Source organism: Malus sylvestris, chromosome 9, assembly GCF_916048215.2.
Source record: "Malus sylvestris chromosome 9, drMalSylv7.2, whole genome shotgun sequence".
Lineage (NCBI taxonomy): Eukaryota > Viridiplantae > Streptophyta > Magnoliopsida > Rosales > Rosaceae > Malus > Malus sylvestris.
Window position 1 is genome coordinate 11,084,003 of NC_062268.1, and position 14,500 is coordinate 11,098,502.

Consider the following 14,500-nt stretch of genomic DNA (forward strand, 5'->3'; position numbering starts at 1 on the left):
CTCATATGTGACGGATTTTAAAGTCAAACATGTGGACATGACAAACGAGAAGAAATTTAAAGTTTCACCGTAAAACCAATTGACAATATTATAACATAATCTTTTATAAGTCCATGCAACTTTCTGTTTGATTCATTCTCTTCATAGCCATCATATAAAAGACATAAAAACGGCAACGGGTTCAGAAGGAGGAGAGAATCGAACAAGAAAGAGCCAAAAGGACAAGAAGCTAAAAAACAAACACAGAAAAAAAACAAGCCAGTGACCACAATTACAAGAAGCTAAAGAACAAACCCGCACATCAGGAAGCAACTGATTGACCAGTCCAATTTTAGAGGTTGCGAGACATTCTCAGAAAGAAAGTTCCATATATACTACGTATTTAGCAAAAATAAGAAACTAAGGGAAAGAAAATAAGGTAGAAGACCCCATTCATGAGTACAATATGCATTTGCTTCTTCGTGTGATCATAATTTCGTTGTTATGGCCCATCAGCATAGTGGCAGCATCATCATCAGATAAAGTTTCACCGGTATTAAAGTCTGACTGCGAATCTCATTGCGGAAATGTTAGCATCCCATACCCTTTTGGGATTGGACCTAGCATCAATTGTTACTTGTACAATTAGTTTGAAATAGCCTGCAAGAACTCTACCAGCGGTCCCAAGCCTTTCTTGAAGAACACCACGATAGAGGTGCTGGATATTTCAGTTGAAGGCACGCTTCGAGTTGAGCATCCTGTTAGGTTCTTCAACAGAACAATGGTTCCCCAATTGCCAAATTTTACAGGAAGCCCTTTCTTGTACTCTGAGGAACACAATCAATTCACTGCAGTCAGTTGTGGCTTGTTTGCCTTTGTAAAGTCATACCCGGACCAGCGTGTTGTTGGTGGATGTATGTCAGCTTGTGATACGAGTGCTGGGCCTGAAGACAACTATGGATGTATTGGTATTAACTGTTGCCAGATTGCGCTTCCCAGGAATCTCAGTGTGATTGATGCCGATATAAAATCTGAATCCGAAGAAAGCACTATCAATGGAAAGGGAGGAGTATCGGTTGATAATTACGCATTCCTTGTCCAGCAAGACTGGTTTTATCATAATTTATCAAATTTTAGAGACGTCAAGGATATGGACAGCGTTCCAGTGGTGTTAGAATGGAGCATAAGCTTAGATGACATGACAAATTCATTGGTCAAATTATACAAGGAGTTTGTCCTAGTATTCGATCTCCTTCCAAACGGATCTCCCCAAATCCGAAAGTTTGATTCCACACCCTTTTGCATGACATATATCACTTCTTACGCATACAATCAGTCAAAGCTTAAATGTTTTTGTCCGGTTGGGTTTGAAGGGAATCCCTATCTTCTCCAACCTTGTCCAGGTAATTGAACCTCTTCCATTTCAAAGCAATCTTCTTATACGCATGCACAAGTCAATTTCTTGATTTTTTTAGTTCCTTTTTTATTCTCTGCTCAAAATTAATCGGAAAAAATTGAAAAGAATAGACCAATATAAAAGGCTTTGTTTGTTTTTACAAATATTCTTTGCACCACGATCATTTCATTTTTTGTTATTCTGTTATTTTATTTCAGATATAGATTAATGCAATGGCTCTGATCCGTGTCCTAATATCGGCGCATCGAGTTTGGGTGGCGGTTGTAGAGCAAAAAATAATCACAAGGCGACACGTGGATTTTTTTGGTAAAAGAGGACAAAAATACCCTTGAGGCATACCGAGATTCCTACGCGCGAGCAGCGGACAATCATCCTCAACCAAGTCAAAAATGCTCAAAAAAAGGTAACCAATTCCAATTTATCTCATCCATCCTCATTATAGGTAATTACTTCATAACCTATAAATTATCCCATAAAAATAGAGATTAATTGGCTAATTAATGAATTAATTCCTAATTAATTCATTAATCACCAAATTAATCACCCATTATACCCCAAAAATCACACCAAGGTCCGGCCATTCCCATCCAAAAAGAGCCTATCATATTCTCTACCTTTTCCACCATTTTCCCTTTTTAATTATTTGGTAACTCCTAATTAAACCTAAATTAAACCCAAAAAACCCTAGCCACCTCCTATCCCTATAAATATACTCTCATTCTCACCAAAAAGAAAAGATTCCAACACTTTGGCAAAAATCCCAAAATCCTCTAAACACTCTTTCTCTTTAAATTCTAACTTTGGCATCGGAGGTTCTTCGGCCAAAGCCCCCCCATTCATTGTGGGCGCGTGAGGCTCTTGGCCTTGACCTAAGGTGTTAATTGTTTTGTAGGTGCAATTTTGTCCAAGAAGAAGAAGGCGGAAATTTGCATCCACAAATTGGTGCTTTAATTGAGAGTTGAAATCCATACTCGTAGAAGACTCTTGCACAAAAAGGTTTTTTCTTTATTTTCTAGTCCATTTGAATATTTTTCATACGTTCTTATTATTAAAAATTTTTACTTGCAAAGGTTATTTGATAAAACGTATAAGCAAAATATAATGGCTAGAAATTTAGAAAATTCCACAAGTGAAAATTCTAATGTTCAAGAAATGGGATTGCGGAGATCCGTGAGGCTAAATGTGACAATAAGTGGAGCGACATCATCACCACGAGTTTCCACCATGGGAACCACCGCGATGGCTACTTCGGTAGCCACTCGTGGCGAGGTTCATGGAGCCTTCACCACGGCCCGAGCCGTGCCATCCAAGGCTCACGGTACCAAGACCATGGCTCGAGCCGTCCCATCCAAGGCTCACGGCACCAAGGCTACGGCCCAAGTCGTGCCATCCAAGTTTGCACGGGCCCGGGTCCAAGCCTCGCATTCGCATGCATCACATACTAAGCAGTCTGCTCTCACGGCCCAGCCTGCTCCCGCCAAGCAACCTGCTCTCACAGCCCAGCCTGCTCCTGCCAAGCAGCCTGCTCTCGTGACCCAGCTTGCTCCTGACGAGCAGCCCACTCCCGTGGTCCAGCCTGCTTCCGTCGAGCAGCCCACTCCCGTGGCCCAGCTTGCTCCCGTCGAGCAACCTGCTATCGCGGCCCAGCCTGCTCCTGCCAAGCAGCATGCTCTCGTGACCTAGCCTGCTCCTGACGAGCAGCCCACTTCCGTGGTCCAGCCTGCTCCCGTCGAGCAACCTGCTCTCGCGGCCCAGCCTGCTCTCGTGACCCAGTCTGCTTCAGTCGAGCAGCCCATTCCCGTGGCCCAGTCTGCTCCTGCCAAGCAGCCTGCTCTCGTGACCCAGCCTGCTCCCGACGAGCAGCCCACTCCCGTGGTCCAGCTTGCTTCCATCGAGCATCCCACTCTCACGGCCCATCTTGCTCTAGTGACTTTCCAAGCAGCCCAAGTCGGCCCAAGACGCTTTAGTGACTTTCCAAGCAGCCCAAGTCGGCCCAAGACTATCTCAACCATCTGGACCTACCATCGAGCCGGGGGCATTCCCACCATATTTTTTCACGGATTTGACATTTGCCAACTCAAATCTCACGCTCGGAGTCTACCACCCTTCCACTGCCCAAGGAGGTGCATTCCTTCCAAGCTCTTCTAATCCAAATGGCAAACAACACTTGTCTCGACAAGTCATAGAGTTGACGAGCGTCCTTGCACAACAGACAACCTTGGTGAATCAACTTTTGCAATGCATTGGGATCCAACGTACCCCGGACGAGGTATGCCGAAGTAGGACAAGGGCAGATGGACCTTTCCAGCAGTGTCCCGGCAAGCAACCACTCGACCAGCCACGAGCCGAACGTTTGGGCAGTGTACATTCCCGTCTTAGCGCGCAGAATGGCATGCACTCTCGACTATGCCCAAGGATGAACATATATTCACGGTTGGGGTCATACTCCGATAGTCAACATGAGCAACCTTCCGGAAAAAGTGTCCATTCGCAGCTAAGCCCACAAGGAGCATCATCCACCTCACATCAGAGTATGCAGCCCGACGGACGGAGAGAAGCAATCACTCAATCCAGCTCAAGTTTAACCAGCAGCCTGCGAAGAACTCATTCGCCTGCTAGGAACTCACCACATGCACTGCATCCGCGACATAGACGAGCCAAACACATGGAAGAGCAGCCTAGACCAGCAAGTCATGGCTGGGGGCAGCCGAGAGCTCCGTTACCCCAACAAAGGCAAATTCAAGAAGAAGTAGAGAGACTATTGACCAAGCGATTGCATGATTTCCAACGCAACGAGGTCACCGACGAGGCACTACGACGGAACATGACCAACATAAGTAGGTCACCCTTCACGAACGAGATCGAGCAAGCAGAGCCTTCACGCGAGTTCAGCATGCCACATTTCACATATTTCAAAGGGGATGCAGACCTGGAGAGACACTTAAAGCGCTACCGAATCGCAATGATCCTTTATCGAAACAACGATGATCTCATATGCAAGATATTCGCCACCGCTCTACAAGGCGAGGCGCAAGATTGGTTCTACACCCTGCCGCCACAATCCATCAGGAATTTTTACGAACTTTCTTTGGTTTTCACCAAAGAATATTCATCTTATCGCTCGATTAAAAGAAGTCTGACCATTTGTTCGACGTCAAGAAGAACCCAAAGGAGTCGCTTCGCGACTATGTGAGGAGGTTCAAAGTAGAGAATGCAAAAATAGTCGGATGCAACGACTCGATAGCTAGAACAGCCTTTCAAAAATGACTTCCAGCAGACCACCCGCTATTCAGAAAATTAATCATGAAAGAAGATCTAACTCTGGCAGACTCTTTTGCTTTGGCAGAGAAGCATGCACTTTGGGATGAGGCTCGCCAATGCACATTCAAGGACTTGAAGAAGTACCCGACATCACATTCCTAGAAGCAGTGGAGGACTTATTCGCATGTTTAACTGTATCTAAAGTAGCAATAAGCTCTACCATCATGCGAGAAAAGATGGGGGCCCGACTACCTGTATTCTACAGTTCATAAGCTCTCCTCGATGCTATTAAAAATTCAAAAGCTAACTTTGGCGATAACTGTTGTAACCCAAAAGCTTAAGTTTTACCTTCAAACGCAAACAGTCATCATCATGACGTACTATTCCGCTGAATCCAAACCGGCGATGATAAAAGCGTAGACCCTGGCAGATGTAAAGTTTTCTGACGAACGCAACAACTCGGCCCAACGACGCCCCGAAGGCAGCCGAGCACACTTTAGCCACACCTATTCCCTCAATGGAGATTTCTGGCGTTTGCATGTCGACGGCGCATCCAACTACGAAGGCTCGTGAGCAGCCGTGGTTCTTGCCACCCCAAACGTTTCAATGCTCAAGCAGGCGATCACTCTAAGCTTCAAAGCATCTAACAGCGAAGCAGAGTACGAAGCCCCACTAGCAGGCCTTCGAATGACAAAAGACTTGGTGGTGAAAAAGCTTTCCATTCATTCCGAGTCCTAGCTAATCACCAGCCAGACTACCGGGGCAAAGGCATGATGATCATGGCAACCGACTACTTCACCAAGTAAGTAGAAGCAGAGCCCATTACGATCATGGTTCAGACAGACATAGAGCGCTTCATATGAAGAAGTATCATTTGCCAATTTGGCATCCCTTAATCCATTGTCACCGACAACGGCCCGCAATTCGTGGGCAAAGATTTGGTGAAGTTATTCCAAAAAATATGGCATCAAGCAGCACATGTCTACGCCAATATATCCTCAGGGCAATAGGCGGGCCAAAGCATCCACTAAGATGATCCTCGATTGCCACAACAAATCCCCCACCAATAAGAAAAGAAAATGGCCAGACGAACTCCAAGGATGTCTATGGGCATATCACACAACCAAAAGACGAACAACCGAAAGGAGATGGCCACAAGCTTAAATCTGGCAGAAGAAATACGCGAACAGATTATCACTTGCATTGCAGCCTACCAGCATCAACTCCTCTCAAGCTATAACAAAATGGCCAAGATCCAACAGTTCCAGCCCGGAGATCTGGTCATAAGAAAAACCTTCATCACTGCCAGCAGAAAAGGCTCCAAAAATATGGATCCCATATGGGAAAGTCCGTACAAGATCAGCAGAGTATGTGGCAAGAACAATTACACCCTCACCACCATAAAACCACAAAAAGATCGAAAAACAGTGGAACGCCTACAATATGAGGAAGTACCATGTGTGACCTCTCGCTACATCAAAGCCCGAAGACTCAAGCAGCTCGACGGGCACTACCTCACCAGCCGAGGATTATCCAGATGTTGTGCAGTTTTTACCTTACATCTAAGTTCTTGTTCGTTTAACTCGTTTTTCAATGAGGAATTCAGAAGTAATCACGACTTGGCTTGGCTGCATGCTTACAACAACTGATCACTCATGCACTTCAAAAGAAGATCGCGCCCTTCTTAGGGACTTACAGCAGGAATTGCGCCCCCCGAAGGACCAACCATGCTCTCCAGTGCGAGAGGGTAAACTAATTGCTCTCTAACGCGAGAGGGTAAACCAATTCCCCGACACCCACATGGGTCAGCTCTCCAAGAACGGGAGGATAAACTCTACACTCCGAATATCCAGACGTGGATGAGCCGGGCTGCCCTAGTATAACTAGATGCACGATGGCTTATGCCGGGATTCCTAGAAGTAGCCGCAATGGTCTTTTTCAAGGCTTAGCTAATTGAAGGATTTTGGGTCTCTTGGCCTAATCCGTGGGGAACCGGGCCCTAGAGACGGAGAGGGCACATTACGCAGTACATCCGATGGACGGCTACCCTGGAATCCTAAAGCTGCTACCGAGTGCACTAAGATAGCCTACGGATTCCAGAAGACTGCCTACGGCTTGCCCTTCGAGCAGTAAAGCCGCACTAGACTTATACAACCGCACATTCTTGTGAAAGGTTAAACAAGCTAGCACGCATATACCAAGTTTTATCCACTGCCGACATGCATAAAAGAAGCAAAAAATGAAGAAAATCTAAGGAAAACATGTTTATAAACGACTAGCAAAGGCCGAATGAGTTCAAGCAAAACAAGAGCTACAAGGAAAAACAAAGAAAATCTTAAAGGCTACCTAGATGACTACATTTTAGCAGCCTGGACATCCCACGACTATTCGGTCGCCACACCTTCAGCAGCCGCGAAGCTCTTAGCAGCGGCATCACCCCTGACTGCTCCAGCCTGGGCACCAACTTCTCCAACTACTTCACCAATACCAACATGGACGCGCTGCAGCTCATCCACTTCTTTCTTCAAACTTTCGTTGATCTTCAGTACACCTTGAAGTTCCAACACTTGGGGTTCAAGCCTATCGACGATTCTCTTGAAGTGGATCACTTGATTATAAGCAGCAATCAACTTTTCAGCCTTTGCATAAGCAGCGAAAGAAGTCTTTGGTTTTTTCTCAGCCGGCATCTCTTGAGCAGGCAGGGAAGATATCTTTTCCCACCTTCGCTTGCAGTAGGATCCACAACGGTGATTGGACGAACCAATGCATCCGCCTTGATCCTATTCACCTCTTATTTTGAGAGCAGCCCACGTTTCTCCTGACGAAGAGAGTTAAAGTAGCCAACGCCATTCGTGGTACCCAGCAGGGGAGTTCAACCCAACATTCCAGCAGCCCATGATACCTATAATCTCCTCATTTCTTTCAATCGCCAGCCTAGTCCGAGTCAGGTCTAAGAGCCCAAAGGACATGAGCCATGCGGCTCGCCTAGCACTGCGCCCCAACGCCACAATCCGCGACCCCAGCCGCACAAGCTGCCCTTGGCTCAAGCCAAGCCAAGCTGCCCAAGTAGTAGTCCCTGCCACGACATCTCCTCGGCCCATGCCGAGCCAACTCCTGGCCCCTGCTAGCCGACGTGCCGCACCACCCCGACGGCTGCCCTGCAATAGTACTATCCAAGAAGAAGGCAAGAAAAATTAAATTTTTCTTACATCGGTGCGGCACGGAGAAGACGAAGAAATCAACGAAAGACGATCCTTTGCACGGGCAAGATGTAAAAGATTGCTAGAGGAGGGGGAACAAATATCCTCTAACTTTTTCTCTCTTGTTGGGTAGAATAAATCGTTCTCCAAAGTTGATTTAATAACCCACTTAAGGTGGACTTAAATAGGCTTTGAGAGAAATTTATTTCCCTTTCCTAGAAGAATCTAATTTCCATTTAAAGAGAGAATCAACATCAAAGTAGGAAGCAGTCTTAAGTTTCCTAAAGCAAGAAAATATCTACACCTGTTGCCCTTTCCTACAAGCAACCCAACAGGTGTGGGGGCATTTGTAGAGCCAAAAATAATCACAAGGCGACATGTGGATTTTTTGGTAAAAGAGGACAAAAATACCCTTGAGGCATACTGAGATTCCTACGCACGAGCAGCGGACAATCATCCTCAACCAAGTCAAAAATGCTCAAAAAAAGGTAACCAATTCCAATTTATCTCATCCATCCTCATTATAGGTAATTACTTCATAACCTATAAATTATCCCATAAAAATAGAGATTAATTGGCTAATTAATGAATTAATTCCTAATTAATTCATTAATCACCAAATTAATCACCCATTATACCCCAAAAATCACACCAAGGGCCGGCCATTCCCATCCAAAAAGAGCCTATCATATTCTCTACCTTTTCCACCATTTTCCCTTTTTAATTATTTGGTAACTCCTAATTAAACCTAAATTAAACCCAAAAAACCCTAGCCACCTCCTATCCCTATAAATATACTCTCATTCTCACCAAAAAGAAAAGATTCCAACACTTTGGCAAAAATCCCAAAATTCTCTAAACACTCTTTCTCTTTAAATTCTAACTTTGGCATCGGAGGTTCTTCGGCCAAAACCCCCCCCCATTCATTGTGGGCGCGTGAGGCTCTTGGCCTTGACCTAAGGTGTTAATTGTTTTGTAGGTGCAATTTTGTCCAAGAAGAAGAAGACGGAAATTTGCATCCACAACGGTGTTGTATGCAAGAATATTTTGGGGGTCATACATGCACTCAAATACAACCGGCGTTGTATGCGATTATTATGATACAAGAGGTGCATCATGCTACTACTCCAGAGATGACAAAAGCAAATGGCCTAAAAAAATCATACTTCTAGGTATGCTCCTATACTCATCACAGTTGAATAAACTTTTTCTGGTCAAAATCTCAACTATAAGAGGGAGATTCAAACTTGGGTGCAAACTGCAAAGAAGGATGACACACTGCTCTAGGCTTTAACTAACTTGGCTAAACCTTGGTCTAGATGCGAAAACTCTAATTTCTCAACAAGTCTTAAAAATAGACGTCAAAACCGATTCTATCATTTAGGTGTGCGTTCGATTTTAATGAGGCTATATTAAAAACAGATGGAACTCATTCCTAAGTGAGTCTCAACTGTCTATGTCTGGAAACAATATTATATGAATAGTTTTTGTTTTGTTCTCTATTTATAATTTCAAGTATGTGTACTTTGATATGCAGGTCTTGTAACGAGTCTCGGAATACTGCTAATAGTTGTTGGTTCATGGTATGTATACAAAGTAACAAAGAAAAGGAGAAAAAACAAACGGAAGGAAATGGTTTTCAAACGTAATGGTGGTTTGTTGTTGGAACAAAAATTATCATCAGGTGAAAAATTGACGGTTGAAAAGATCAAGCTGTTCAAATCGAAGGAGTTAGAGAAGTCCACTGATAATTTTAACATTAATCGAATTCTTGGCCATGGAGGTCAAGGTACTGTTTACAAAGGAATGTTGACAGATGGAAGAATCGTTGCTGTAAGAAAGTCTGAAGTAGTGGGCGAAGGCAAACTTTCACAATTCATCAATGGGGTTGTGCTTCTTTCACAATATATAAATGATTAGGAAGAAATTTGATTTTTACAATATGTTTTTTCTTTTAAGAGATAATTATTGATAATTAAATAATTAAATTTAAAGAATTGGACTTATTTTAATAAATTGGACTATTCCTACTATTGGCTCAAAAAATTGGAGTTATATCAAGTTTCCCCTAAAAAAAATGAACAAGAGTGCAGAAAAAACAAATGGTGTGCTGAAATCGTTTATCGAGAATGAAATCAGATTGCTAATTCTTTAGTTTCATTTGGGGTAGATAGTCAAGGGCGGAGCCACTATGAGGCCACCATAGGCCTAGGCCTACCCTGACTCTTTCACCTAGACCTGGGATTCGCATCGTGTTTCTCGTGTTCGTGTCCTACACGATAGCTTAACGGGTTGTGTTGTGTAATACCCGTTAAAGTAAATGGGTAATATGGCCCGACCTGTTACCCATTAAGAAAAATATATTTTAAATCAATAAAAATAAAAATGAAAAACATAATTTGACCCAAAAAAATTTAAAACATTATACTAAATTAGTATATACATACTAAATTTCGGAGTTGACCTATTCATGAAAGTTGTAAAGCTTTTCATTACGAATGATTACATTTTTCACACATCTACAATAATTATTAATAATTTTGCACTCAAATAAAAAACACTGTTCATGAGATTTTGAGGGTTTTAAAAATCTAAACGACCATATAACAATCGTCTAAGCATTGAGGATGCAATTATGAACATTTATTATGCTTTCACATCTTTCATACTTATATATTAATGATTATGAATTTTTTTTTATTTTGAACTCCCTTAAAAATCTATTCCTGAGAGTTTGTATGGTTTTAAAAATTCAAATGATCAGATACCCATCCTCAAAACGTAGAGGATGCGACTACGAGCGTTTGCATATTTTTTCATATTTTTTGCACATGTAAATTAATTATTATAATTTTTTTTAATGTGTTTGGTATTTTTAAATTACTTGATATTTTTATTTTTAACGTGTTTTATGATTTTTAATTTCAATCTTGGCCTATAATATCCTATAAAAATAAATAAATAAATAAAACTTAAATTTTAAAATTTATATAGAATAATAATTAATAAACAATATATACATATTCATTATATCTGTTGTGTAGGGAATTTGAGAATGTATCTTATATTTCTATTAAGATTAGTGTAACCTTAAGGGGAAATATTTTACCCTTCCTACTACTATAAATAAAGGCATAATGGGGTGAATCAAACACACCTCACAATTAAATCAATCTTTCTTCTCTCTAATAGTGGTCGCCCCCTCTCTTTAAACCCTAAATCGTTCAATAAAAAAGGCATACAACATGTTATCAGCACACTCTTGCAAGAAACTGAGGAATTGAAGCATCGTAGGATGAGGCTATCATCCACCAAATTCAAAGGCTTATTCGTTTTCTGATAATCAGGTACGCTTAAAATAAAAGAAGATATTTGAAATGTCCACGAAGTATGAAAACAATCCCCATGATGCATGAACCCCTCTATGTTTATATTTTCCTTTCGATATATATATATATATATATATATATATATATATATATATTGTATATGTTCATATATTTGTTTCATGCATCGCACAATTAAATTGTTATGTGGAATTTATGAGTCAAAGTACAAAATTAAATTAGAAGCATATTTAGGGTTTTTCCTAAACCCTAAGGGATTTTGAAAACAATATGGGAATTGGACATGGTGCGGCACACCACCTCACCATCACTGTGCACACGTGACCAGGCTTCGGCCTGGGGACAATATGGTGGGCCTACAACCCTTCTCCTGTTTGCACTACGGCCTGCAACCATCCAACCCAGCCCAGATTGGATGGGCTTTATTCCCTGCACGCTGCAACCTTTAAGGTTGCTGGGTTCTGTGTTGCCAGGCCCGCAGCTTGCTCCTTGGCCCACAACAAATTGACGCCAACCATGTGGCTGGGCTTCTCGCGCTAAGGACCACGGCCCCAGTTTTTTTGGGTCTCCCTGTGTGCTAACCCACAAGCCAGCGTTTGCTGGGCTTGTCCCTGTGCCACCTTACCCAGGCCCGTGGTCTGTAGCCACCATGGGACTGCTTTCCTACAGCCAACCCAAGCTCTTTTTGGGCCTTGCCTTATGCTTAAGGCACCTAAACCCGTGCCCCTTAACCCACGACACCAAGCCCAAAATTATTTTGGGGCTATATTTTCGATCCAATAATATTACTTTAATATTATTTAGTTTTTACAATCGACCCCGTATGGCCCAATTTATTGAATTAATTAAAAGTGACATGCAGTCCATTAATCTAATAATGAATCCAAAATTATTGACCTGAAGATCATTTTTGGACATTAACGATTCAATAATTTATTTTTATACTTTGAACCGTCACATACTTTTGTAGTAATGAATCTCTCACACTTGAGTTCCTGAAAAATCTCAAATCCACTACACTTAGTTAGTATATTGCATTCTGTGTTTCTTGCAGAAACCTCTCATTATGAACTAATTGTTCATAAAACTAAATTGAACATGTAGTTTCAAATTTAGTGCCTTTGAAACTCGAAGTTTTCATTCAAAACATACCACATGAAACCCGTAGTTTTCATGCATAAATTAAACCACTACATGTCTATAGAACATGTATGTTCTATGATATATGTATATGGCTTACCATATGACTAATCACGTTTTCTCTCTCCGTTTGAGGGACATGTCGAACTTGAACAAGCTCAATTTCTCCGCTCTAGAAATCTCTGGAAGAAACTATCTGAAGTGGGTTCAAGACCTGAAGCTCCATCTCACTGCAAAGGGTATTAGAGCCACCATCGAGGCACCTATCGCCGACAAACCTGTTGATGAAGCTCTGAAGGCTACTGCAATGATCTTCATCCGAAGACACATTCATAATGCACTGCAGACTGAGTATCTCGCTGAGGAGGACCCACGCACCCTCTGGCTGAGGAGGACCCTCGATCACCAGAAAGACATATACTTGCCTGAAGCAAGACACGACTGGCAGCATCTTCGCTTCCAGGACTTTAAGTCCGTGAATGAATATAACTCTGAAGTTTGTAGAATCCGTTCTCTGTTGAAATTCTACAAGGTGGAACTAACCGAATTAGATCTCTTGGAGAAGACCTATTCGACCTTCCATGCCATCAATATTGTCTTGCAACAACAATATAGGGCACATAAATTCACCAAGTTTTCAGATTTGATCTCTGTTTTACTTCTTGCTGAAAAACAGAACCAGCTTTTGATGAAGAGTCATCAATCTCGACCCATTAGCTCAAACACCGTGCCTGAAGTGCATGCAACTTATTCTAGCAGCTATAAAAGATGAAAGAACTGTCGTGGCTGTGGCAATGGGCAGCAAGCCCAACCACGGGCCCAAGGTCAACATAGTGCTGCACCTAAGGGAAAAAATGTGACCTATCAGCGTCCACCACTCGCCCCTAAGGTCCCAAACTTCAAGAACAAGGGCAAAGCTCCCGTTCAGGCTGCTTCTACTGAACTGGACATGTGCTATCGCTGTGGATCAAGGGATCATTGGTCACGCGTATGCCAAGCTTCCCCTAAGGCTATTGCCAAATATCATTCTCGTCGTGAGTCTAACTTTGCACATGTGGATCATCCGGAAGATGCAACTACATCAATAGAGTGGCCGGCCCTACCCCTTATTTTGCTAGGTATATGGTTTAATTTTGAACAATTTTTCTAAGTATTTGGAATAATTTGTTTGGTTTTGGTTTGTTTTGAATTATGGATTGTTATTTGAATGGATATTATTTTCTTGAATTGCTTAATTGAATGAATGGACTTATATTTTTACATGTGACCAATTCAATCAATTTATTTATAGGTATGTCTAGTGGGAAGTTAGTTGTCTGGCAGATAGTGGAACCACGCACACCATCTTACATGAACGACACTATTTTACTAACTTCATTCCCAAGAAAGCTCATTTGACAACTTTCTCAGGCCCATCCAACCTGATTGAAGGATACGGAAAGTCACGTATCATGTTGTCTAATGGTACAATTCTAACCATTAATGAGGCATTCTATTTTCCACGTTTCGGAAAAACATTGCTGAGTTTTAGAGATATTCGAGATAATCAATATCATCTTGAAACCACTGAAGATCATGGTTCTGAATTTCTTCGTATCACTTCGTATGAATATGGCCAGAAACATATTCACGAGAAGTTGGAACGCTTACCGAGTGGGTTGTACATCATAACCATTCGCGGCATAGAAGTCCATAGTATGGCCGGCCCTATGCCTGAGTTCCAGGACACTTTGTTGGTTTTGCATGATCGTTTGGGATATCCTGGACGTGAGATGATGTGCCGTATCCTCAAATCTTCACACGGGCATAAGTTACATCCCTATGCTGGACTTCCACCATGCAAAACGTGTTCTTTGGGGAAGTTGAATACTCAACCCTCATATACAAAGATTATTCACGACCCCCTAAGTTTCTTCAGAGGATTCAAGGGGACATTTGTGGACCTATCCAACCAACCTACAGACCATTTAGATACTTTATGGTGTTGGTTGATGCATCGACACGATGGTCACATGTTTGCTTGTTGTCCACACGCAACGCCGTGTTTGCTAAACTCCTAGCTCAAATCATTAAGCTAAGGGCTCACCATCCTAATTATCCGATCAAGTCGATTCAACTGGATAACGCTGGAGAGTTTATGGCACAGACTTTTGACG

At 42.3% G+C, this 14,500-nt stretch overlaps 1 protein-coding gene across 1 annotated transcript; it reads left to right on the plus strand.

Moving 5' to 3' along the window:
• The first annotated feature begins 760 nt into the window (after positions 1-760).
• Positions 761-9,777, plus strand: LOC126633788 (wall-associated receptor kinase-like 6). Its single transcript, XM_050304341.1, has 2 exons — positions 761-1,382; positions 9,395-9,777. Exons 1-2 carry the CDS (start codon positions 761-763, stop codon positions 9,775-9,777), a joined length of 1,005 nt encoding a protein of 334 aa, XP_050160298.1.
• The last annotated feature ends 4,723 nt before the right edge of the window (positions 9,778-14,500 follow it).

Bases quoted from the DNA above. Each gene is read 5' to 3' on its own strand.
- LOC126633788 (XM_050304341.1), top strand. From the start codon at position 761: ATGGTTCCCCAATTGCCAAATTTTACAGGAAGCCCTTTCTTGTACTCT. The intron at 1,383-9,394 runs GTAATTGAACCT...TTTGATATGCAG, and splicing joins TCTTCTCCAACCTTGTCCAG to GTCTTGTAACGAGTCTCGGA.